Source organism: Hemitrygon akajei, chromosome 7 (assembly GCF_048418815.1).
Source record: "Hemitrygon akajei chromosome 7, sHemAka1.3, whole genome shotgun sequence".
Taxonomy (NCBI): Eukaryota; Metazoa; Chordata; class Chondrichthyes; order Myliobatiformes; family Dasyatidae; genus Hemitrygon; species Hemitrygon akajei.
Genome location: NC_133130.1, coordinates 14,427,240 through 14,452,661, shown reverse-complemented (window position 1 = coordinate 14,452,661; position 25,422 = coordinate 14,427,240). Strand labels below are relative to the sequence as shown.

The 25,422-nt window shown below is 43.4% G+C and overlaps 1 protein-coding gene across 3 annotated transcripts in view; it reads right to left on the bottom strand.

The window, feature by feature from the left end:
- The window catches only part of col12a1a (collagen, type XII, alpha 1a), a 367,155-nt gene that overhangs the window by 139,982 nt on the left and 201,751 nt on the right, over positions 1–25,422 (bottom strand). For all 3 annotated transcript variants that reach the window (XM_073050421.1, XM_073050420.1, XM_073050422.1), the window contains 5 exons: positions 21,352–21,494; positions 17,810–17,939; positions 10,375–10,494; positions 6,902–7,048; positions 1,674–1,790 (listed from right to left, as the gene is read on the bottom strand). In XM_073050421.1, the coding sequence (XP_072906522.1) occupies positions 1,674–1,790; positions 6,902–7,048; positions 10,375–10,494; positions 17,810–17,939; positions 21,352–21,494 (657 nt within the window). The remainder of the gene's footprint in view (positions 1–1,673; positions 1,791–6,901; positions 7,049–10,374; positions 10,495–17,809; positions 17,940–21,351; positions 21,495–25,422) is intronic.

Below are 25,422 nucleotides of genomic sequence, written 5' to 3'. Positions count from 1 at the left end.
CAATAGACAATAGACAGTAGGTGCAGGAGTAGGCCATTCGGCCCTTCTAGCCAGCACCGCCATTCACTGTGATCTTGGCTGATCATACACAATCAGTACCCCGTTCCTGCCCTCTCCCCATATCCCTTGACCCCGCTATCTAGAACAGCTCTATCTAAGGCCAGGTCGTTGGATGTATTTAAGGCAGAGACTGATATGTTCTTGATTGGACATGGCATCAAAGGTTACGGGGAGAAGGCTAGGAACTGGGGTTGAGGAGGAGAAAAAAGAGGATCAGCCATGATTGAATGGTGGAGCAGACTCGATGGGCCGGATGGCCTAATTCTGCTCCTATGTCTTATGGTGAGTTCAAAGATCCAAAGCTTTTCCTGCAGTGAGAGGCAATGTCTGCTGCAGGGTGATCACAGACTATGAGAACTGGATAAGCAAAAATATGCAGGGTTGTGGGTGGGCGAGTGAGATTCATGGATTCCTGTTATGTCAGGTTAGTGCAAGTTCAACAATCAAAAATGGTCTCTGTTCTATTCTGTACCCTTCCTGCCACTCTGCTCATTTGGCTGTAATAGAGGAATCCATGGCACTTACACTCCAACTGTGTCTCCAGATGCCCTGCTGCTACCTAGAGGAGTTCCTCTTGTCAAGGGTCACTTTACCAGTTCCTGTCAGAGGCACTTTATATAGATACTCCCACACCCAGAGTCACTTTAAGTCATATATGTCAAACTCAAGGCCCGTGGGCCAAATCCGGCCCGCGGTGGAATTATCTTTGGCCCGCGAGATAATATCTAATTACTATTAAAGCTGGCCCCAGTAATCGAAGCGCCTATGGCGTATGATATGGCTAATGCTGAGTTTATTCAGGTACCGGGTCTTCAGGGTTTTTAGTGTTTATTCGGCAGTCTTGCTCGGCAGTCTTCTTCATAAGAAACGGAATTTGTAAAGTGAAACACTTTGTAGTTATAGCAGAGACTGAGACACATGAGAACAGGCTGAAAAAACGGAGGCAACGAAAGCTGCGTTCGCACGCGTCCGACTGATCCGGCCCGCATGAAGCTGCATTTTGCTCAATCCGGCCCGTGACCTAAAATGAGTTGGACACCCCTGCTTTAAGTAGATAAAATCAGTCTATGGATATAAGCTAATCTGATATATATACGGCCAAACTCAGTTACTTGTACATTGAATTTTATAGGATTGCTTCCATATTCATACTTGTTTTGTTTTTCTATGCTTATAGTGTTTTTTTATGCTGTATGGGATCCAGAGTAACAATCATTTCATTTTCCTTTATGCTTGTGCACTAAAGAATGACAATAAAGAATCTTGAATCAAAAACACAAGCAAGAATTTTCAACTGAATTTTTCACTGGGACCGGACACCATACAGTTCAGATTGTTAGAAATAATTCGGAAGATGTGTAACTCGGGTGGTTGATGGTTGGGTTGAGTTGTTCTGTGATAATGGCAATTTACTTGCAAACGTATCGTAGTGACGATGTCTCCTCGTATGGTGATGAAATGATTGCAAGTAATTTGGCAAGATCAGAGAACAACTCAACCCAGGCCAGAATGTATTCTTCTATTGAATGGTCGTACATGCAGGGGAGCTCTTGATACTGTACAATTCTACACTTGTTAAAATTAGAAATACTTTCACGTTTGGTTATATTTACCATCGACAGGTCGCAGCTTTATTCGGTAGGAGGTAGCTTCCCTGTGAGGGTTCCACCGGATACAGAAGGTGTCCCAGTCGATATTGTAAGTACTTATTCCTGTCACGTTCAGGTACACTAGTCAAAGAGAGAAAGAGTTTTTATAAAATTCATCATTTTATTCCTTGTCAAGGCAAAATCAAATGCAGTTGATGTATTACCGACCAGATGAAGATTTGTGTTGAAGCCTCGCTAAACATGTTGAGGAAGGCAGTGGCTGGAGGAAGCTGTGTTCTGTTACGTTGCGTTCTGTATTGTTCTGCAGAGCACTGTGTGCACGCTATGTTGGTGCAGGAATGTGGGGTGACACTTGCGGGCTATCCCCAGCACATCCACACCAAACTAAATTCCTTATACATGTATTTGCAGATAAAGTTGATCTTTGAATCCTTGCAACCCAGCCTTGTGATATTCATCACTTTAAACTTTGCATGGTGAAGCACTAGGCCTGTGAAACCCTTGTTGAAAACTGTTAATGTGCCTGCAACCAGCTTTGTATATAGAAACATAGAAAATAGGTGCAGGAGTAGGCCATTCGGCCCTTTGAGCCTGCACCGCCATTCAGTATGATATTGGCTGTTCATCCAACTCAGAACCCTGTACCTGCTTTCTCTCCACACCCCCGATCCCTTTAGCCACAAGGGCCATATCTAACTTCCTCTTAAATATAGCCAATGAACCGGCCTCAACTGTTTCCTGTGGCAGAGAATTCCACAGATTCACCACTCTCTGCGTGAAGAAATTTTTCCTCATCTCGGTCCTAAAAGGCTTCCCCTTTATCCTTAAACTGTGACCCCTCATTCTGGACTTCCCCAACATCAGAAACAGTCTTCCTGCATCTAGCCTGTCCAATCCCTTTAGAATTTTATACATTTCAATAAGATCCCCCCTAAATCTTCTAAATTCTAGTGAGTATAAGCCTAGTTGACCCAGTCTTTCTTCATATGAAAGTCCTGTCATCCCAGGAATCAATCTGGTGAACTATGGCAAGAATGTCTTTCCTCAGATTAGGGGGCCAAAACTGCACACAATACTCTAGGTGCGGTCTCACCAAGGCCTTGTACAACTGCAGTAGAACCTCCCTGCTCCTATACTCAAATCCGTTTGCTATGAATGCCAACATACCAATTGCCTTTTTCACCGCCTGCTGTACCTGCATGCCCACCTTCAATGACTAGTGTACAATGACACCCAGGTCTCGTTGCATCTCCCCTTTTCCTAATCAGCCACCGTTCAGATAATAATCTGTTTTCCTGTTCTTGCAGCCAAAGTGGATAACCTCACATTTATCCACATTAAATTGCATCTGCCATGAATTTGCCCACTCACCTAACCTATCCAAGTCACCCTGCATCCTCTTAGTATCCTCCTCACTGCTAACACCGCCGCCCAGCTTCGTGTCATCCACAAACTTGGAGATGCTGCATTTAATTCCCTCGTCTAAATCATTAATATATATTGTAAACAACTGGGGTCCCAGCACTGAGCCTAGTGGTACCCCACTAGTCACTGCCTGCCATTCTGAAAAGGTCCCGTTTACTCCCACTCTTTGTTTCCTGTCTGCCAACCAATTCTCTATCCACATCAATACCATACCCCCAAAACTGTGTGCTTTAAGTTTGCACACTAATCTCCTATGTGGGACCTTGTCAAAAGCCTTTTGAAAATCTAAATATACCACATCCACTGGCTCGCCCCTATCCACTCTACTAGTTACATCTTCAAAAAATTCTATAAGATTCGTCAGACATGATTTTCCTTTCATAAATCCATGCTGACTTTGTCCGATGATTTCACCTCTTTCCAAAAGTGCTGTTATCACATCTTTGATAACCGATGCTAGCATTCTCCCCACCACCGATGTCAGACTCACCGGTCTATAATTCCCCGGTTTTTCTCTCCCTCCTTTTTTAAAAAGTGGGGTTACATTAGCCACCCTCCAATCCTCAGGAACTAATCCAGAATCTAAGGAGTTTCGAAAAATTATCACTAATGCATCCACTATTTCTTGGGCTACTTCCTTAATCACTCTGGGATGCAGACCATCTGGCCCTGGGGATTTATCTGCCTTTAATCCCTTCATTTTACCTAATACCACTTCCCTATTAACATGTATTTCCCTCAGTTCCTCCATCTCACTAGACCCTCGGTCCCTTACTATTTCCAGAAGATTATTTATGTCCTCCTTAGTGAAGACAGAACCAAAGTAGTTATTCAATTGGTCTGCCATGTCTTTGTTCCCTATGATCAATTCACCTGTTTCTGACTGTAAAGGACCTACATTTGTCTTGACCAATCTTTTTCTTTTCACGTATCTATAAAAGCTTTTACAGTCAGTTTTTATGGTCCCTGCCAGCTTTCCCTCATAAGCTTTTTTCCCTTTCCTAATTAAGCCCTTTGTCCTCCTCTGCTGGTCTCTGAATTTCTCCCAGTCCTCAAGTGTGCCGCTTTTTTTTGCTAATTTATGTTTCTTCTTTGGACTTGATACTATCCCTAATTTCCCTTGTCAGCCATGGGTGCACTACCTTCCCTGGTTTATTCTTTTGCCAAACTGGGATGAACAATTGTTGTAGTTCATCCATGCAATCTTTAAATGCTTGTCATCGCATATCCACCATCAACCCTTTAAGTATCATTTGCCAGTCTATCTTAGCTAATTCACGTCTCATACCTTCAAAGTTACCCTTCTTTAAGTTCAGAACCATTGTTTCTGAATTAACTATGTCACTCTCCATCTTAATGAAGAATTCCATCATAATATGGTCACTCTTACCCAAGGAGCCTCGCACGACAAGATTGCTAACTAACCCTTCCTCATTGCTCAATACCCAATCTAGAATGGCCTGCTCTCTAGTTGGTCCCTCGACATGTTGGTTCAGAAAACATCCCACATACACTCCAAGAAATCCTCTTCCTCAGCACCCTTACCAATTTAGTTCACCCAGTCTATATGTAGATTGAAGTCACCCATTATAACTACTGTTCCTTTATTGCACGCATTTCTAATTTCCTGTTTAATGCCATCCCCAACCTCACTACTACTGTTAGGTGGCCTGTACACAACTCCCACCAGCGTTTTCTGCCCCTTAGTGTTATGCAGCTCTACCCATATCGATTCCACATCCTCCAGGCTAATGTCCTTCCTTTCTATTGCATTAATCTCCTCTCTAACCAGCAATGTTACCCCACCTCCTTTTCTTTCCTGTCTGTCCCTCCTGAATATTGAATATCCTTGGATGTTGAGCTCCCATCCTTGGTTACCCTGGAGCCATGTCTCTGTGATCCCAACTATATCATATTCATTAATAACTATCTGTACATTCAATTCATCCACCTTGTTACGAATGCTCCTCGCATTGACACACAAAGCCTTCAGGCTTGTTTTTACAACACTCTTAGCCCTTATACAATTATGTTGAAAAGTGGCCCTTTTTGCTTTTTGCCCTGGATTTGCCTGTTTCCACTTTTACTACTTTTTGCTTCTACCCTCATTTTACACCCCTCTGTCTCTCTGCACTTGTTCCCATCCCCCTGCCACATTAGTTTAAAGCCTCCTGAACAGCAGTAGCAAACGTTCCCCCTAGGACATATGTGTCAAACACAAGGCCCGCGGGCCATATCCGGCCCGGCGTACAATTATATCCGGCCCGCGAGATCATTTTAGATAGATCTATTATTTTAATTATTAATGGCCCGGCGATATGAAGCGCTGATAACACACAAACTACAGATCCCATAATGCAGCGCAACAGCTGCCGATAGGCTACCCGGGAACATTCCCGCGTCAAGCGTCTGTTGCTGTATACAACGCTATTCTGAAGTCAAAGCCAACCCCTAACAATGGCAAAGAGAAAAGTTGATTCTGAAAAAAAAGTCTTTCAAAACCGATGGGTTGCTGAGTATATGTTTACTGACATTGCCGGTAAACCCATGTGTCTTATTTGTGGAGCTAATGTGGCTGTAATTAAGGAATTTAATCTCAGACGGCACTACGAGACATAACATCAGGATAAGCTGAAAAACCTGAATGCAGAGCAGAAGCTACAGAAAGTAGAAGAGTTAAAGAAGAATCTGACATCTCAGCAGACGTTTTAAAATGGCATAAGAGCAAAGAAAACTGAGTGTTTTGATTTGTTGTTGTTTTAATTTTTGCTGAAAAGCACAAATTTTATTTATATTTTCAGGGTTTTTTTGCAGCATGCTCATATTTCTAACTTGTATAATACTGACAGGAGATATTTTTATGGAGAGCAAAATATTTAAGTTATTTAAAGTTTTAGTTTATTTTTTCTGGAATAATATTCCTGTCTGTTTTTATCCATATTTATGTTCAAAAAATGTTTAGCTTTAGTGTGTTCAATAAACGTTTATCCTGTTCGGCCCACGACCTAAAGTGTGCTTTGAGTTTTGGCCCCATGTGCAATTGAGTTCAACACCTCTGCCCTAGGACATTGGTTCCAGTCCAGCCCAGGTGCAGACCGTCCTGTTTATACCGGTCCCACCTCCACCAGAACTGGTTCCAATGCCCCAGAAATTTGAATCCCTCCCCGTTGCACCATTTTTCAAGCCACATATTCATCTGAAATATCCTCCTATTTCCACTCTGACTAGCACGAGGCACTGGTAGTAATCCAGAGATTATTACCTTTGTGGTCCTACTTTTTAGTTTATCTCCTAACTCCCTAAATTCACCTTGTAGGACCTCATCCCGTTTTTTACCTATATCGTTGGTGCCTACGTGAACCACGACCACTGGCTGTTCACCCTCCCATTCCAGAATGTCCTGCAGCCGCTCAGAGACATTCTTGACCCTTGCACCAGGTAGGCAACATACCATCCTGGAGTCTCGTTTGCGGCCGCAGAAATGCCTATCTATTCCCCTTACAATCGAATCCCCTATCACTATAGCTCTCCCACTCCTTTTCCTTCCCTCCTGTGCCGCAGAGCCACCCACGGTGCAATGAACTCGGCTGCTGCTGCCTTCCCCTGATGAGACATCTCCCCCAACAGTATCCAAAACATTAATTAACAAATATTAAAAAAAAACATATATTAACTTCCAATCTTCAATGTCAAAGTAATTCACTGTTATTGAGTGTACTGTATAAAACACTGAAAGTGAGCATAGACTTAGGTGGAATAAAGCAAAGGGCCCACTGGCAGCTGTCAATAAAATGTTCTCAACTCACAGGTAGTTCCTTGGCCTGTCAAAGCTTCACTGGTTCCAGATTCATAGGTGGCATAGACCATGACATCATACGCTGTGCCAGGCTTCAGGTTTTGTGGTGTGTAGGACGTCGTGTCTCCCACAAACACTTCCATTTTCTCATTGGTGCCTGAAAGAGTCAATTGTTGCCCATGTCAAATTTCACTTCACATCTGTCTGCCTTGCTTTTATTCTTTCTTCACTGTGTCTCGGAACAGACTTTGCAAGCAATTCAGAAGGTGCAGGATAGATTCTGGGAGATCCAGAGTTGTGGCCTCCATCACACCACTCCCACAGAACAATGACTGAAACTGTGAGCACACACAAGGACTCAAATACTCGCACTAACGGCACTTTGTGCATTACTGTGATATTCTGGAGCTGCTGCAACTTATTTTCTGCTACTTATCTACTTAATACTGTTTTTGTATTACTGTCTTGTTTCTATCTACCGCTTTGTTTGATTGCCTGAGAGGACGCCAAACAGAGTTTCATTGTACCTATGTATAATGACAATAAAGATCATTCATTCAATTTGAAAGCTGCAGGATAGAATCATCCCAAAGAAGGGAGGACAAGGCAACCACGGGTGACAAGGGAAGTCAAGGGCACCGTAAAACACAGCAATAATGATATCAATATGGAGGGTAAAGGGAGCATAAGGAAGTTTATTCAGTATATTTGGTTGAAATAAAATTACCATGCAGGGAAACAACTATTTGGATTTGCTGAAAATCTATGTTACAACCTCAGACTGGTGAAAATTAGTTCTAAGTGCAGCTACAGGAAGTTTAAAGGCCAGCCTCAAAATGAACCTAAACTTGTACCGTGATGGATGTTTACTTCATGGGTCAGGGACCCCTTCCTCTTTTGCAAAGCTCAGCTTTCACTTCTAATCAGCTGACACTTCTAGAGATCAAAAGGTTGTTTCTGAATAAGATAAAACTTAAAGCTAATATTCTTTGTTTAGCTTCTGGTTGTAAATGGCAGCCAGTCTTCAGTTTTTAATGTAAATAACCAGCAATAATCCATTTGAAGTTGAAAGCACAGCTTTGCAAACAGATGCACTGTCTACAGGAAGCAGGATGCTTGGTTCTAGCAACTGGACTAGTTTCACAAGAGGTGCGCTCTAAGACAATAGGTGTGTTAATTGGACTTGTTTCAAGTAGGGTGGCATGGTAGCAAGGTTGTTAGCACAACGCTTTACAGTACCAGCGACCCACCGGTCAATTACCACCACTGTCTGTAAGGAGTTTGTATGTTCTTTCTGTGACCTGCAGGTACTCCAGTTTCCACCCACAGTCCAAAAATGTACTGGTTCATAGGTTAATTGGTCATTGTAAACTTCCCATGATTAGGCTAGGGTTAAATCGGGGGGGTGGGGGGGAGCAGTGCTGTTCCACGCTGTATCTCAATAATTAAATAAAACAGACAATGCCGGCTAAGTCATTTAGTTCAAGGAATCTTGCAGACCATTTGGACAATATCACTCAGCTTATCAAACCGCTGACGCTTTAATAGTTGGAATATTCACAGCATTAGTTGGTGCCTGGGAGCTATGCTTCCAAAAAGGTTTTAGACCACTTGTGTAAACAAGGGCACCTGAGGAAATATATATCTGTGAAGTCAGCCAAGTGCAGAAAAATAAGGTACATATGTAAGGAAAAGCTCAGGCTTTTTAAGAGTAGTTAAAGAAATTCAAGAAAAGTGACATGGGGTGAACTAGAATCCATTCCTCTGGCTTCGATTTCTGCTCTGGGCAATTCATTCATCTTTTTAACCTGAAGAATTGCACCTGTATTTCGGAAACCCTCTGAGTTTTAGAAATGCTTTGTTATTTGGAAATTTTGATTGGACTTTTTAATTTAAAAATATATAACTGAAAATAGATGAACTGTGGTTGATATCTTCTCCTTGGTAGTAAGCGGGACCAACCATTCATACAGTGAGTATTGGCAGCTAAATTCACTGTGGACATTAAACAGGGAAGTGAACTAGTCTTTGAAGATTGGATAGCTGCAGTATAGCCTCCCATTATTTGAGGGCACTCATGGCTATTAATATCCGATAGGGCTAAGTTCCTCATTTGAATTTATAACTTTGCAGACAATAAACCCAGTAACATTACTGTACTTAATGTTAGCTCTATTTCACTGGAAATTGCACTGAATGTGGTACAACATCCCTTCAATTTTCCTTAATTAGTCCTCCAAAATCCCATTCAGTTGTAAACACAGGAGATTCTGCAGATGCCAGAAATGTTAGGCAACACAGTAATCAGTCCCATTCCCATTCTGACATGTCTGTCCACAGCCTCCTCCGCTGCCATGAAGAGGACACATTCAGGTTGGAGGAGCAACACCTTATATTCCCACTGGGTAGCCTCCAAACTGATGGCATGAACATGGAGTTCTCTTAACTTCTGTTAATTTCTTCTCCCTTTCTCTTCTCTCTTTTTCCATTCCCTATTTTCCTCTTTTACACCTTTTCTTCTCCTCATCTACCCATGACTTCCCTCTGGTGGCCACACCCCTTCCTCTTCTCCATGGTCCACTGTTCTCTCCTATCAGACTCCTACTTCTCCAGCCATCTTCCACCAATCACCTTCAGGCTTCATCGCCTCTACCTCACCCATCCACCTCCCCCCTCACCTGGTTTCACCTATCACCTGTCAGCCTGTAATCCTTCCCCTCCCCCACCTTCTTTATTCTGAATTTTCCCACTTCTCTTTCAGTCCTGATGAAGGGTCTCAGCCCCAAACATCGACTGTTTATTTTCCTCCACAGATGCTGTCAGATATGTCGAGTTCCACCAGTACAATATTTCTGTATACAAGACTTGCTACAACAACTGTTGGACAGGCACAGGAGAGGGCCAAAAATACATTTAAAAGGTTGATGCACCATCAATAACTCACGCCGAGACTTAGGAAGTGAGATATCGGCTTTTATTGACTTAAGAACAACACTACATCCTGGGGAAAATGAGAGAGAGCAGCAGGCCACAGTCGCCTTTATACAGGGGTCTGTGGGAGGAGCCACAGGAGCAGTCAGACAGGTATATCTAGTTCACCACAAAGGTATAAAGATAAATGGAATACATTGAGGGGTAGTGGAGTGGTTAGCACAACACTAATGTTGGGGCATCAGAGTTTGGAGTTCAATTCCTGCGTCCTCTCTAGAAAAGTTTGTGCGTACAACTTGGGTGCATGTGCGTTTCCTCCCACAGGCCAAAGATGTCCTGGTTAGTAGGTTCATTGGTCATTGTAAACTGCCCTGTGATTAGGTGAGGGCTAAATCGGTGCATTGCTGGGTGATATGGCTTGGTGGCGGTGCCTTAAGGGCGTGTTCTGCACTGTAAATTTAAATAAATATTTAGGTAGGTAGATAGACAGATAAGTGCCATAACTCTGAGGAGCTGGAGGTACATAGAGCACAGAAGCTGGTATTTACTTACCTGTGGGCTGGTAAACAAGTTTGTACCCCAGGACTGGTGCTGGAGCAGGGTCCCACGTGACACGGAAACGTGTGTACCACTCATCAGACACTCGAAGATTGCGAGGTTCCAGCAAGCCCACTGAAGAGCAGAAGCAGACGAGATTAATTCATTTTCATCATTCATTTCAGGAAGACTTGAGGTTAAAAGTGAGGTTCTAATGCTAAGGCTTTATAAGGCATTAGGCACTGACTCTTGGAGTAGTGTGAGCAATTTTGGGCCCGTTACCTAAGAAAGGATGTGCTGACGTTGGAAAGGGTTCGGGGAGGTTCAGGAAAATGATCCTACAAATGAAAGGGTTAATGTATGAGGAGCATTTGATGGTCCTGGGCCTGGTCTCACTTGATTTTAGAAGTATGGGGGAAAATCTCATTAAAACCTATCACATATTGAAAGACCTAGAGAGAGTGGACATGCAGAGGATGTTTAGAAGAGTGTCCCTTTTGAACAGAGGTGTGGAGGAATTTCTTTAGCCAGAGGGCAGTGAATCTGGGGAATTAATCGCCAGCGATGGCTGTGGAGGCCAAGTCACTGGGTATATTAAAGTGGAGGTTGAGAGATTTCCGATTAGTCAGGGTGTCAAAGGTTACAGGGAGAAGGCAGGAGAGTGTGGTTGAGACGAATAGTAAATCAACCTTGTTGAAATGTCAGAGCAGACTCGATGGGCCAAATGGCCTCATTCTGCTCCAAATGTCTTATGGTCTTTTGGTTAAAGAGTGGGTGCACATCCTGGCAGGAAACTATCTCCTCTTACACAGAAAGCGATCTGTATCTTGATATTTATTAATCTATGTTGCTGAATATTCAAAATCACAAAACAGGAAGACAAAATGACACATAGAATCCAACAAACCTAGAAAACATATTTCACCTATGTTTTAACACTGGAAAGTATTGCTATGGTTACCATAACAGAGGTCATGAGATCAAAAGCTCCCTTGTGCCCAAGGGGCTGCCTACGAGAACTAACTTGGGATCTTCTACCTTCACCTGAGAGGACTGAGTAAGCCACATTTTGACATCACATCCAAAAGATCAAAGTTTGAAATAAACAATATCAAAGTACATATACAACCCTGAGGTTCATTTTCTTGCAGGCATTCACAATACAAAGAAACAAATAAAAACAAAGTAGTAAGAATAAAAATTAAGCCGTAAATATCAAGAATATGAGGTGAAGAGCCCTTGAAAGTGCATCCATAGTCTGTGGGAACAGTTCAGTGTTGGGGTGAGTGAAAGTGAGTGAGGATATCCCCTCTGGTTCAAGAACCTGATAGTTGAGGGGAAACAATTGTTCTTGAACCTGGTGGTGTAGGCCCCAAGGCTCTTGCACCTCCTTCCTGATGGCAGCTGCAAGAAGGGAGCATGGCCAGGATGATGGGGGATTTTAATGATGGATGCTGCTTTCCTGCGACAGAGCTCCATGTGGAGAACCTCAGTGGTGGGGAGGGCTTTGCCTACGATGGACTGGGACGTATCCAGTACTCTTTGTAGGCCTTCTCATTCAAGGGCATTGGCATTTTGGTATCTTCATACTAGGCCATGATGCAGAGAGCCTCTGAACCGCATCTTGAATCTTTGACTTCTAGTTGGCTTGAGACACAACTCGTAGCTAGCTACAATGTGGAAGCAATGTGGATGGATTCATCTGCATGCTTTCCTGATCACTAAAATTAAACTAATCCTCTGCAAGTAAGCTTACAGCTTTGAGGTTTGGTGATAGAAGCCAATTCTTGATTTTCTTTTCTTGGCCAGATTCTAAAACATAGGACTGTACTACTTATTGGCTATAAACTAATAGAAATAATCCTAGAAGATCTGGGTTAATGAAAAGTCAACTGCAAGCAGTTAGTTGATCTCAACAGAAGGCAGCATTTGGAGACTTTACAATTGACTTCAATGCCAACAGACTCAGCAGGACAATGTGATATTGAAGTAGTTATGTTACTGGGCTAGTAATCCAGACCTGCAGATTTACACTCAGTGGCCACTTTATTAGGTACAGAGGGTATTTAATAAAATGGCCACTGAGTGTATGTTTACGGTCTTCTGCTGCTGTAGACCAACTACTTCAAGTTTCAACAAGTTGTGCATTCACGGATGCTCTTCTGTACACCACTGTTGTAACACATGTTTATATGAGTTACTGTTGCCTTCCTGTCAGCTTGAACCACACTGGTTATTCTCCGCTGACCTCTCTCATTAACAAAGCATTTTTGCCAACAGAACTGCCACTCACTGGATGCTTTTGGTTTCCCTCACCATTCTCTGTAAATTCTAGAGACTGTTGTGCATGAAAATCCCAGGAGATCAGCAGCTTCTGATACTCACACCTCTTGGCCCATGACAGCACGCTTTTATGCCTTGAGATGCTGCACATGATTAGCTGAAGAAATATTTGCATTAATGAGCAGGTGCACAAATGTACCATATAAAGTGGCATCCAGTTCAGATGTGAGTTCAGAATCCCTTAAAGTAATATGAGAAATCAAACTTCATCATGATGTATGGATTTCTTGCAAAGCCAGAGATATTGCTCTACAACCAAATTCACACATGGTCTTAAGCAAAAGGCACTTAAGCAACCCTATCGATGTGGAAAAGCCTCGATACAGTGGAAGAGCAAATGTTTCCTAGGGTTGAGGAGTCCAAGTCCAAAGGGCACAGCCTCTGAACAGTGGGACAACCATTTAGAACAGAGCTAAGAAGGAATTTCTTTAGCCAGAGAGTGGTGAATCTGTGGAATTTGCTGCCACAGGCAGCAGTGGAGGCCAAGTCGTCAGGTATATGTAAAGAATAGGTTGATATATTCTTGATTAGGCAGGGCATGAAGGGATATAGGGAGAAGGAAAGAGATTAGAGCTGAGATGGAAATGGATTAGCCACAATAAAATAGCAGAGCAGACTTGATGGGCCAAATGACCTAATTCTGCTCCTATATTTTCTGGTCTTATAGTACCTGCTTCACTTTTATCAGCTCCGGGTCATGGCCAGCTTGAGTCGTATTCATTTAGACTGCAAACTTGTTATTTTCTTCACAGCCTAACTTTTATGCCTGCTTGTTTTTTGTATAACATCTATGTACATGTAACTGCTTAGTATATTTCCTAGTGGTCACAATATGTATTTGCAGTTGTTCAATGTGTCCCTTTGTGGTTCCAATTCTGTATCATTCTAGAAAGTTCTCTAGTATCACATTATTTGAATGGGACCTGCATATAAAAAGAGCTGAACAAATTGCCCAGCCATCTTTCTTTATTCTATTTTTGTTCTTTGTTCTTAGCTACTGGACTTTTGCAGTTCTATGTTTACAATTCCCTTTGTTCTATTAGCACTTATTAAAATGATCATGAAGCAACAAGTTCTGCCTCTTTCTTGACTTCCAGAAGAACCCAGTCTGTTTGCAGTTCAGCACTGCAAAGTACTAACGGAATTTTCACCTCAAGCAAAACTGGTAGATGCAAGTTCAATGGTGACATCTAACTGAAATTTGGATAGGTACATGAATGAGACCATAAGACATAAGATACAGCAGGAGAATTAGGCCATTAACCCTGTTGAATTTGCTCCACCATGACAAAATGCTGGAGGAACTCAGCAGGCCAGGCAGCATCTATGGAAAAAAAGTACAGTTGACGTTTCAGGCTGAAACCCTTTGGAGTCTTCGAAGGGCTGAAAGGGTCTATTATTCAAAGGGCTGTATGTATCTCTAAATAAAACAAAATAATCAGAAGCAAAAAGTAAATAGTTTGGAGAATTCATCATGTTGAGAGGTATCTCTGGAGACAAAGGGACTGGGCAAACTTTCAGGCTGAGATGCTACATCAGGACTCAGAGTTTTGGTAGGGTGCACCTGAGGATGTGTTAAAGTGGAAGAAAGCCCTTTGGAATGTTCTGGACGTGGAACAGATCAAGAGAAAATTGTGCCAGTTGACTACTGGTTTTCATAAACAAATTCCTCTCATGTTGCCTGGGCTGGCATAGCCAGCAACACAACAGTGGCTGTACCCAAATGGGCAATCACATGGGCACCAACTCACTGACTCTTCCCAACTTCTATTAGCACAACACAGAAACCAGCCTCTCTCCATGCACTCTGTCTATACTTGGTGCTGCCTCAGTAAAGCAGCCAGCATAATCAAAGACCGTCCCCATCCCAGACATTCTCTCTTCTCCCCTCCCCCAATTGGTAGAAGATACAAAAGCTTGAAAGCATGTACCAGCAGGATCCAAGGCAGCTTCTACCCCACTGTTACATGATGACTGAGTGGTCGCCTAGTACGAAAGAATGGACACAGTCCTTTCAATCAACCTTGTTCTGACCTTACACCTCATTATCTGTCTGCACTGCACTCTCTCTGCAGCTGTTACACCTTATTCTGCATTGTGATTGTTTTCCCTTGTTCTACTTCAATGTTGGCACATGGTCAAGCGGTTAAGGCGTTGCTCTAGTGATCTGAAGGTCGCTAGTTCGAGCCTCAGCTGAGGCAGCGTGTTGTGTCCTTGAGCAAGGCGCTTAACCACACATTGCTCTGCGACGACACTGGTGCCAAGCTGTATCAGCCCTTGCCCTTCCCTTGGACAACATCGGTGGTGTGGAGAGGGGAGACTTGCAGCATGGACAACTGCTGGTCTCCCATACAACCCTGCCCAGGCCTGTGCCCTGGAAACCTGGAAACTGGTCTCTCAAGACTAACGGATGCCTATTATTAAAACCTCAATGTACTGTGTAATACAGTGTAATGAAATGATCTGCATGAATAGTATGCAAGACAAATTTTTCACAGTAACCTGGTATATCTGATAATGATAAACCAATTCCAATCCCAGCATGCTGCACATGAGACAAAAGCAGTGCAATTGCAAGGATTGCGGAGCAGACTTGATGGGCTGAATGGCCTAATTCCGCTCCTATGTCTTATGGTCTTGAAGAGGCCATAAAGAGAAAAGTCAGATTCGGGTTAACATTGGAGAAGTTCTTCAATGTTCTGGCAGAGGGGCTGTAAGCTGAATGTCCCCTCTTATGCTGAATGATGCATAATTCTGCGGAGGAGACCTTTTACATAGAGAGCTCTGATGCTATGGAACATATCGCACGAAAGAGACTTTCAAAAGGAAATTGCATAAGTACTTGGAAAAAGTACAGGAAGGAGCAGAATGTGGAAGTAATTGAGTTTTTCTTTCAAAGAACCGATCAAGTGGCCTCTTCACATGGTTCACTGATACCATGATTAAATACACGTGCATCTTGACAAGAGGAATAAATAACAAAAGCTAAAGAAAATTGCATTCAATGCTTTAGGAACAGTTTTTTCCCTCTCTGCCACCAGATTTCTAATCAGTCAGAGTCACAGAACACTGCAGCACAGAAACACACCATTCAGCAAATGTAGCCTGAGCTGAACTATTAATCTCTCTCGTCCCATTGCCTTGCACCCACACTGCAACCCTCCCATCCATGTACCTATGTAATAATTCCATGCCCTAAGCTCATCCAGCTTTCCTACAATATTCCTTGCATTGAAATATACACAACTTAGATCGTTAGTCCTGCCATGCATGACTTTCTGATTCCTGACTTTGTATGCAGGCTTACAACATCTTTCCCCCAACCACTGGCGCTCGGGATCCCATCCCCCTGCAACTCTAGTTTAAACCTCTGTGCAGCACAAGCAAACCTTCTTACAAGGGTATTAGTTTCCCTCCAGTTCCGGCGCAAACTGTCCCTTCTGTACAAGTCTCACCTTCCCTGAAAGAGAATCCAATCATTCAAAACACTGGAGCCCTCTCTCCTAAACCAACTGCTCAGCCACATGTCAAACTGTATAACCTTCCTACTTATGGCCTCACTAGCACGTGCCACGGGTAGCAATCCTGAGATCACAGCCCTGGAGGTCCTGTCCTTTGACTTAGCACCTAATTCCCTGAATTCACATTGCAGGACCTCGTCACCCTTCCTACCCATGTCATTTGTACTGACTTGGACCACGACCTCTGGCTGCTCACCCTCCCACTTAAGAATGTGTGGATTTGATCCAAGATGTCACTGACCCTGGTGCCTGGGAGTCCATTAACACTATCTCACTATTTTGATCTCTTTTTGCACTACTTATTGAATTATTTTATACATATTTCTTAAGATAATTAATAGCATATTTCATACATTGTACTGTTTTTGCTGCAAAACAAGAAACCTCATTACATATATCAGTGGCAATAAGCCTGATTATCATATGTTATCTCATTCTAATTGTCAAGCCACAAAAGTAAGGAATACATTGAAATATCAGTAGAACCAAAGAGGAAGACAGTTTATCCACGATATATATACTGTTTATCTGGCATAAATTGAGGGACTACTTTGTCAAGCACCTCCCTCCATGCTCTGACTAATCTCGAACCTATCAATCTCTGCCTTAAATATAAATAACAACTTGGCCTCCACAGCCATCCGTTGCAACAAATTCTACAGATTCAACTCTCTCCTTTCTGCGGCTGTGTCCTCTGGACTTCGACTCCCCCACAGTTTATAACCTAATAACCTGACAAAGACCTATCATTCATTTCTCTTGATCAGAGGATTAGAAGCAAAACTGCAAGGTAGATCAGAGAATCTATCCCGGACTCAATCACGAAGAAGTGGCTCTACTTTGTTAGGAGATTGAGTAGATCTGTTATGCCGTCAGAGAGTCTTGTGAATTTCTATAGACATACAGTGGGCATATGATATATAGATATCATCGCCTGGGATGGAGGACCACTGCACAGGATCGGAAAAAGCAGCAGTGGGTTACAAGCTCAGCCACCTCCAACGTGGGCACCGGCTTCCACACCGTCAAGGTCAGCTTCAAAAGCTGATGCCTCAAGAAACTGGGATCGATTAAGGACCCACACAACCCAGGATATGCCTTCTTCTCTTTTAAATTGCTAAAGATGTACCATGAAGAGCATTCTGAGTGGTTGCATCACCGGCTGGCGTGGAGAATCCAATACGCATGGTCAAAAGAGGCTGAAGAGGCTGTTAGACTCAGCCAGCTCCATCGCAGGAACAACGCTCTTCTCCATCGAGAACATCTTCAGGAAGTGGTGATCAAGAAAGCAGCATCTGTTACTCAGCACCTGGGAGGTGACCTCTTATTAGGGGAAAGGTACAAAAGCCCAAAGACCCACACTGAAAGATCCAAGAATAGTTTCTTCCCCTCAGCCATCAGATTTCAAAACGGTCCATGAACATTTGCCTCATGATTCCTTTCCCATACTATTGATACATTCCTGAAACTTAAGTTGAATTTTACGTCTTGGAACTGTACTGCTGCAACGCAATAACAAAGTCATGGCATATGTCACCGATGATAAACCGGTTCTGGTTCTGCACCATTAAATAGAAGGTGCTCACCTGTCCTGCCATCTCCTGTCAGCTGTCCACCATCCCCATCATCGTACATGGCCACCACATTGATTCTGTAAGGAGTGTCAGGCATGAGAGGGTGTAGGATCACGTTGTTTCTTCTCCCAGGAACATAGGTCTGGAACAAAAAGAGAGCAAGACTTTTCTTTAACAAACAACAAAGCAGATCAGAGTCACAACTTAGACAAATACAGAGGCTCATTGGCAGGCGACAAAAAGTGGGAATGAAGGGAGCCTTTTCTGACTGCCTGCCAGTAACTAGTGTTATATGTCAATGATTTGGATGACAGAATTAGTGGCTTTGTTGCAAAGTTTGCAAACAAAATGAAAATGGGTGGAAAGAAAGGTAGTTTTGAGGAAGTAGAGAGGTTACAGAAGGACTTAGACAGTTTAGGAAAATGGGCAATGAAATGGCAGATGGAACACAGTGGATGGTCATGCACTTTGGTAGAAGAAATGAAAGGTTTGACTATTCTCTAAATGGAGAGAAAATACAAAACAACTGAGGTGCAAAAGGTCTTGGGGGTCCTTGTGCAGGATTCTGTAGAGGTCAATTTGCAAGTTGAATCTGTGGTGAGGAAGGCAAATGCAATGTTAGCATTCATTTGAAGAGGACTAGAATATAAAAGCAAGGATGTAATGTTGAGACTTTTAAAGCACTGGTGAGGCCTCACTTGGAGTACTATGAGCAGGTTTTGGGCCTCTTATCTTAGAAAGGATGTGTTGAAACTGGAGAGGGTTCAAAGGAGGTTCATGAACATGATTCTGGGTTTGATGGGTTGTCATATGAAGTGCATTTGATGGTTCTGGGCCTGTATTCACTTGAATCCAGAAGAATGAGGGGTGACCTCAATGAAACCTATCAAATGGTGAAAGGTCTTGATAGGGTAGATGTGGAAAGGATGTTTCTTTTGTTGGAAGAGTGTAGGAACAGAGGACACAGCCTCAGAATTGTGAGGCGTCCTTTTAGAATGGAGATGAGAAGGAATTTCTTTAGCCAGAGAGTGGTATGTCTGTAGAATTTGTTGCTACAGGCCAAGTCTTTATGTACATTCAAGGCAGAGGTTGATAGATTCTCGATTGGTCACAGCATGAAGGGATACAGGGAGAGGGCAGGAGATTGGGGTTGAGAGGAAAATTGGATCAGCCATGATGAAATGGTGGAGCAACTTGATGGGCCAAATGGCCTAATTCTGCTCCTATATCTAAAAACCTTATGGTCTAATACCATGCACTGCAAGCAAATAATAAGGTGCAAGGATATTACAGGGTAAAAGAGTCCATCTTATCATACTAGAGGACATCAATACTCTTGTAACAGCAGGATAGAAGCTGTCCTTGAGCCTAGTGATCATGCTGTCAGGGTTTTATTTTCCCTGCCCGATGGGAATGGGGGAGAAGAGACGATGTTCAAGGTGGATTGGGTCTTTGTTTAAGTTGGCTGCTTTACTCAGACAGCTGGAAGTATATACAGAGATCAGCTTAGAAGGTTGAGGGGGGATTTGATCGAGGTATTTAAAATTTTGAGAGGGATAGATAGAGTTGACGTGAATAGGCTGTTTCCATTGAGAGTAGGGGAGATTCAAACGAGAGGACATGATTTGAGAGTTAGGGGGCAAAAGTTTAAGGGAAACACGAGGGGGTATTTCTTTACTCAGAGAGTGATAGCTGTGTGGAATGAGCTTCCTGTAGAAGTAGTAGAGGCCAGTTCAGTTGTGTCATTTAAGGTAAAATTGGATAGGTATATGGACAGGAAAGGAGTGGAGGGTTATGGGCTGAGTGCGGGTAGGTGGGACTAGCTGAGATTAAGAGTTCGGCATGGACTAGGAGGGCTGGAATGGCCTGTTTCCATGCTGTGATTGTTATATGGTTATATGGTTGAGGTAAACTGAGCTTAGAGATTGACTCATCTATAAGAAGTCAGTTCAAGTCTCTGATAACAGGATAGAAGCTGTCCTTGACCTTGAACATGTTATATTCCATCTGTCATGTCCTTGCCCTTTCCCTTAGCCTGTTAATATGACCGGTGAAGCTCCTCCAAGTTCCCCTCACAGTGTTAGTTGCCACCTAACTTTATAATGGCAGCAAACATCAGTGTATTACCTTAACTTCCCCTTAATAATCAATAGTATAGACTGAGAATAGATATAGCCCATATACTGATCCCAATAATATCCTACTGTTCACTGCCTCACAGCACTCAAATGTGGACCCAGTTTTTAATTATCTCCATTTTCTGTCTGTAAGTATATAAACATAAGTCTATGCCAGCATCTTACCCCTAACACAGTCAGTCATCGAGCTACAGAACACAGCACAGAAACGTGCTATCCAGCTCAATTTACCATGCCACCCATTGCAAGTTCCAGTTGCCCACTTCTGCCCAGAACTCTACAAGCCCCTGCTCTCCATATATCTATTCAAATGCCTCTTAAATGTGCAATTGTAACTGCCTCAAACTCTTCCTCCAGCAGCTTGTTCCAAGTACTCATCACCCTCTGTATAAAGAAACTACCTCTCAGCACCCTTTCAAATCTCTCCCCTCTTATCAGGTACCTGTGCTCACTCAATTTTGACTCCCCAATCCTGGGGAATACACTATGACCATTCACCTCATCCATAACCCTCATGATTTTATGAATTTCTTTGAGAATGTTGTACTGGATGAGGAAGGTTATGGGGTGGTAGGTGAGGACAAGAGGAACTCTATCCCTGTTGAGGTGGCAGTAAAATGGGATGAGGGTGAATGTCTGGGAAATGGAAGACAGCATCAATAGTGGAAATCTGTTCTTTGAAGGAGGCATCTCTGATGTTCTGGGATAAAAAATCTCATCCTAGCAACAGATGCAGTGGAGATAAAGGAACTGAGAAAAAGGAATAACATTTTTACAGGAGAAAAGGTGGGAAGAGTCCAGATAGCTGTGCAGTCAGTAGGTTTATAAAAGATATCGGTAGACAGAGGTGGAGATAGAGATTGAGAAAGGGAAGCGAGGTGTCAGAAATGGACCAAGTGAATTTAACGGCAAGGCAAAGTTGATGAGCTCAGCATGGATGCATTGTCAAAGTAGCACAGGAAGAGTTGGGGAGCATTACTGTGGAAGGCTTGGAACATGGAGCATTCCACTCTGCCTAAATCACAGCGAAACAACTCCATTCCTCCACTATATGTGTGTGTGTATATATATATAACACACACACACACACACACACACACACACACACACACACACACACACACACACACACACACACACACACACACACACACACACACACACACACACACACACACACACACACACACACACACACACACACACACACACACACACACACACACACACACACACACACACACACACACACACACACACACACACACACACACACACACACACTTTCCAGCTTCCCCAGTGGACTCCCAGAAACTCATAGAGCCGTGCTTCTGCGGACATCCAAACAATGGAATTTAAGCAGACAAATTTTTATTTACAATTGAGGCTATATGCCAGATGAAAGATGATACTTACAAACTCCTCAATTGGGTCTCCGACTGTTGGAGCGTATACAATCCTGTACTGTTGGACCGGCCCTTCCGCGTGGTCCCAGCTCACACTCAGAGTGTTGGTGGTCGCATCGTACACCCTCATGTTTCGTGGCCCACTCCGGCTCACTGCAGAGAAATAAATATATCCAGAATACATCAAAGCAGAATTAGACCATTGGGACTATCGAGTCTGTCCACCGTTCCATCTTTTATCCCCTTCAACTCCATTCTCCTGTGCTCTCTCTGTAACTTCTGATGCCCTGACTAACCTCTGCTCTAAATATACCCATTGCCTTGGCCAGCACGACTGTCCGTGACAATGAATTCCACAGACCCACTACCCTCTGGCTAAAGAAATTCCATTTCATCTCTATTCTAAGAGGACATCCCTCTATTCTGAGGCTATGCCTTCTGGTCCTCGACTCACCCACTATCGGAAACATCCTCTCCACATCCACTCTATCTGTGCCCTCTGGTCCGAGACTCACCCACTATCGGAAACATCCTCTCCACATCCACTCTATCTGGGCCCTCTGGTCCTAGACTCCCCCACTATAGGAAACATCATCTCCACATCCACTCTATCTAGGCTTTTCAATACCCAGCAGGTTTCAATGAGATCCTTCATCATTATTCTAAACTCCAGCAGATACAGGGTCAGAGTTATCAAACGCTTCTCATACGCTAACTTTTTCATTCCCAGAATCATTCTCGTGAGCCCCCTCTGGTTCACAGCAAATGAAAATGTGTAGGTGCTCTCACACAGGGACGTTATGCAAAATAAACCATGTTGAAGAATGCTAACTCATCGGAGAAATATGTTGCATATTAAGTAGGAATTAGGTCTGGAAGATGCAGTCAGGCTGGATAGTTTCTTTGCAAACATAAAAGCATCACGGGTTGAATTTTCAATGTCCACAGGTAATGGTGCGGCTCCCAATAAATCTCAGCCTGCTTCATCATCTCTTGGAAATGGCATTGACGGAGTGGACAGCCAGAGACTCTTCCCTGGGGCTGAAATGGCTTACACAAGGGGGACTTAACTTCAAGCTGATTGTAGGTAAGTCCAGGATGGTGGGATGTCAGAGGTAATCCTTTTACACTGAGAGAGATGTAGTCAATGGATCACACTCCCAAGGCAGATACATCAGAGGTATTTAAGACATGAGAAGGTGGGGGAAGGGGAAAGATGCTAGGTGGAAGGTGATAGGTGAAGCCAGGTGGCTGAGAAAGCTTAATGGCAGGAGAGGAAGGAATCTGATAGGAGAGGAGAGTGGACAACAGGAGGAAGAGAAGGAGGAGGGGACCCAGGGGGATGTAATAGGTAGGTGAGAAGAAGTGAAAGGTCAGAGAGGGAAATAGAGGAAGGGGTGAAATGTGTTCACCAGAAGAAGTCGTCAATATCCATTGTGCTATGCCGTTGAGTTTTGAGTTCTATGTATTAACATCCACATCCCTGTCTGAGTGAAACATATTTCTTTGGCCCATGAAGATTCAATTCCTAACTATCATCACATCAGGGTGTCTTTTGTATAATAACCGCACTGGATGATGCTTTTTCCATGATGTGACAATATATTGACCAAGGGGTTGAAGAATATTGGTTTATTATTTCAGATTTATTATATTATTGTCTCATGCACTGTGTACAGTGAAAAACCATTTTGGACGCCATCCATACAAAATAATCTCTACCACTGAGGACATATGGGGGGATGTCAGCATGGTGTGTAGTGGTTAGCACAATTGGTTTACTGCACTTGACAGTGATCAATAACTCGGGTTCAATTCCCACTGCTGCCTGTAAAGAGCTTGCAGGTTCTCCTCACGATGCCATGGCTTTCTTCCAGATCCTCCCACATTCCAAAGACGTAGTTAGGGTAAGTGAATTATGGGCATGCAGTGTTATCCGCCAGCAGGGTACACTCCTCGGTAGTTGTTCCCTGCAGTGAAGTGTCCACAGATAGCCTGCCTCGGGGAGTGGTAGAGGAGATCGTGGCAGAGTTGAGAACTGAGGTGTCCCAGTTTTTATCAACAGAGTATGGCCTCTGCCACTTTGGGGAGCTATATCGCTGCCTTTTACACCAGGATTGGACTTTGGGTTATGGCTAGAGATAACGGGGGCTTAGAATGTGCGCTGTCCAATGAAGGGAGTGTTTTTCTCTTATTGTGTGCCTGCGACTGAGGTGATCTGGGTCTTTTGTTTGGTGGAAGGTGGAGAGAGAAGATGCCAGAATGGAGAGGTCGTAGACACCGGGAAGGAGTGGACTCGGAGTGAGGCCGGGAGTTGATGAAGCCTGGAGAAATCGATGAAGGACCAGCAGAAGGGAAACTGTGAGCTCCAACTTGCACATTAGACTGTGTCATTAAAATGGGCCCTTTTCTTTTAATTTTACTTTACTAACCCTTTAGTCAAATTAAAAATTATGAAGCTAAATCACTTAATTGCATATGGTGTACTATCTGTTAATTCATGGCACTGATCTGTAACAGGGTAACACATCACACAGCATCCACACAATCAGGAGGTTTTGCATCTCAATCTCATAAACTAATGGAGCCAGAGATTGTCTGATTGTCTTCCCTAGACCTACACAGCTACACACCCACAAATTAAGCAAGTAGCACAAAGAGAGGAACAAATATACTGCGGTACTTTTCATGGGTTCATTGCTCATTAAGAAACCTGATAGCGGAAGGGAAGAAGATGTTTCTGAAATGTCGAGTGTGTCTCTTCAGGCTTTTGTACCTTCTCCTTGATGGTAGCAATGAGAAGAGGGCAAGTCCTGGTTGATGGGGGTCCTTAATTGTGGATAACCCCTTTTTGAGGCATCACCTTCTGAAAATATGCTGATGCTGGGGAGCCCAGTGCCTGAGATGGGGCTGGCTGACATTACAACTATCTGCTGATCCTGTGCAGTGGCCCCTCCATTCCAGATGGTGATACAACCAGTCAGAATGGTACATTTGTAGAAAGATGCAAGTGTCTTTGGTGACATACCAGTTCTCAAACTCTTAATGAGATATAGCCACTGTCATGCCTTCTTTGTAATTGCTTCAGACCATTACCCCCTGTTATTAGACCATTCAAGAGTCTTGTAACAGTGGGGTAGAAGCTGTCCATGAGCCTGGTGGTACGTGCTTTTAGGCTTTTGTATCTTCTATCTGATGGGAGAGGGGAGTAGAGAGTATGTCCAGGGTTGGCGGGGCCTTTGATTACATTGGCTCTTTTACCAGGGCTGTGAGAAGCACAAACAGCATAACATTACCATGAAAATCCTCCCAGGCTGTGAGACCCCTCATTTTAAATAAACTAACAACTCAGATATATTTACCACATACCTAGACAGATTCAGAACGTGATAGGAATATTATTCCTGAGCTCGCCAATACTAACTGCACCATCAGGCATTTGGCACCTCGTTGGAGACATGGGAGAGTACAGTTGGCCTGCCTCACCACATAGATAGAGGAGAAGAGACCTCCTCAGCAGATGTAAAACAATCACTTGCTCCAAGATATTATGAGTGCAGGTAGGACGCAGAGAAAGCTCTTGCTGTGTCTGTACTAATCTCTCTCTTAGCTCCAAGAGAGATTGATTTTCTGCCTGTGTTTGACCGGTCTCCCTCTCCCTCGCTGCTGCTGGAGGAAGGTGCCGGATTTTTAGGTCTTGGGCAAGGCTTAATCTGCTCGGTTTGTGGACTGGACTCATTTTTAGAGGACTGTGCGGTTCATGTTACCATGTTTTTCTGGTGACTCCTTCTTTTATTGCTATTTTGTGTGATTTTTGATGGGGGCAGATTGGCTCTGCAGCTAACGTATGACAGCACTAAAATGAACTGGGCCGAACTGGATATTCCTAGTCTGTCTGAAGTACGCTGCGGCCTGATGTTTAATATCCTGTGGGTTATTCGCTCGCTTTTTGCCGTTTGCAAGATTTGTTCTTTCTCTCGCGCGTTGGGTGTGAGATGTTCTCTTTGAACTGGTTTCACAGTGTTTCTTTCTTTCATGGCTGTCTGTGGGAAGACAGATCTCAGGGTTGTATACTGTAGAC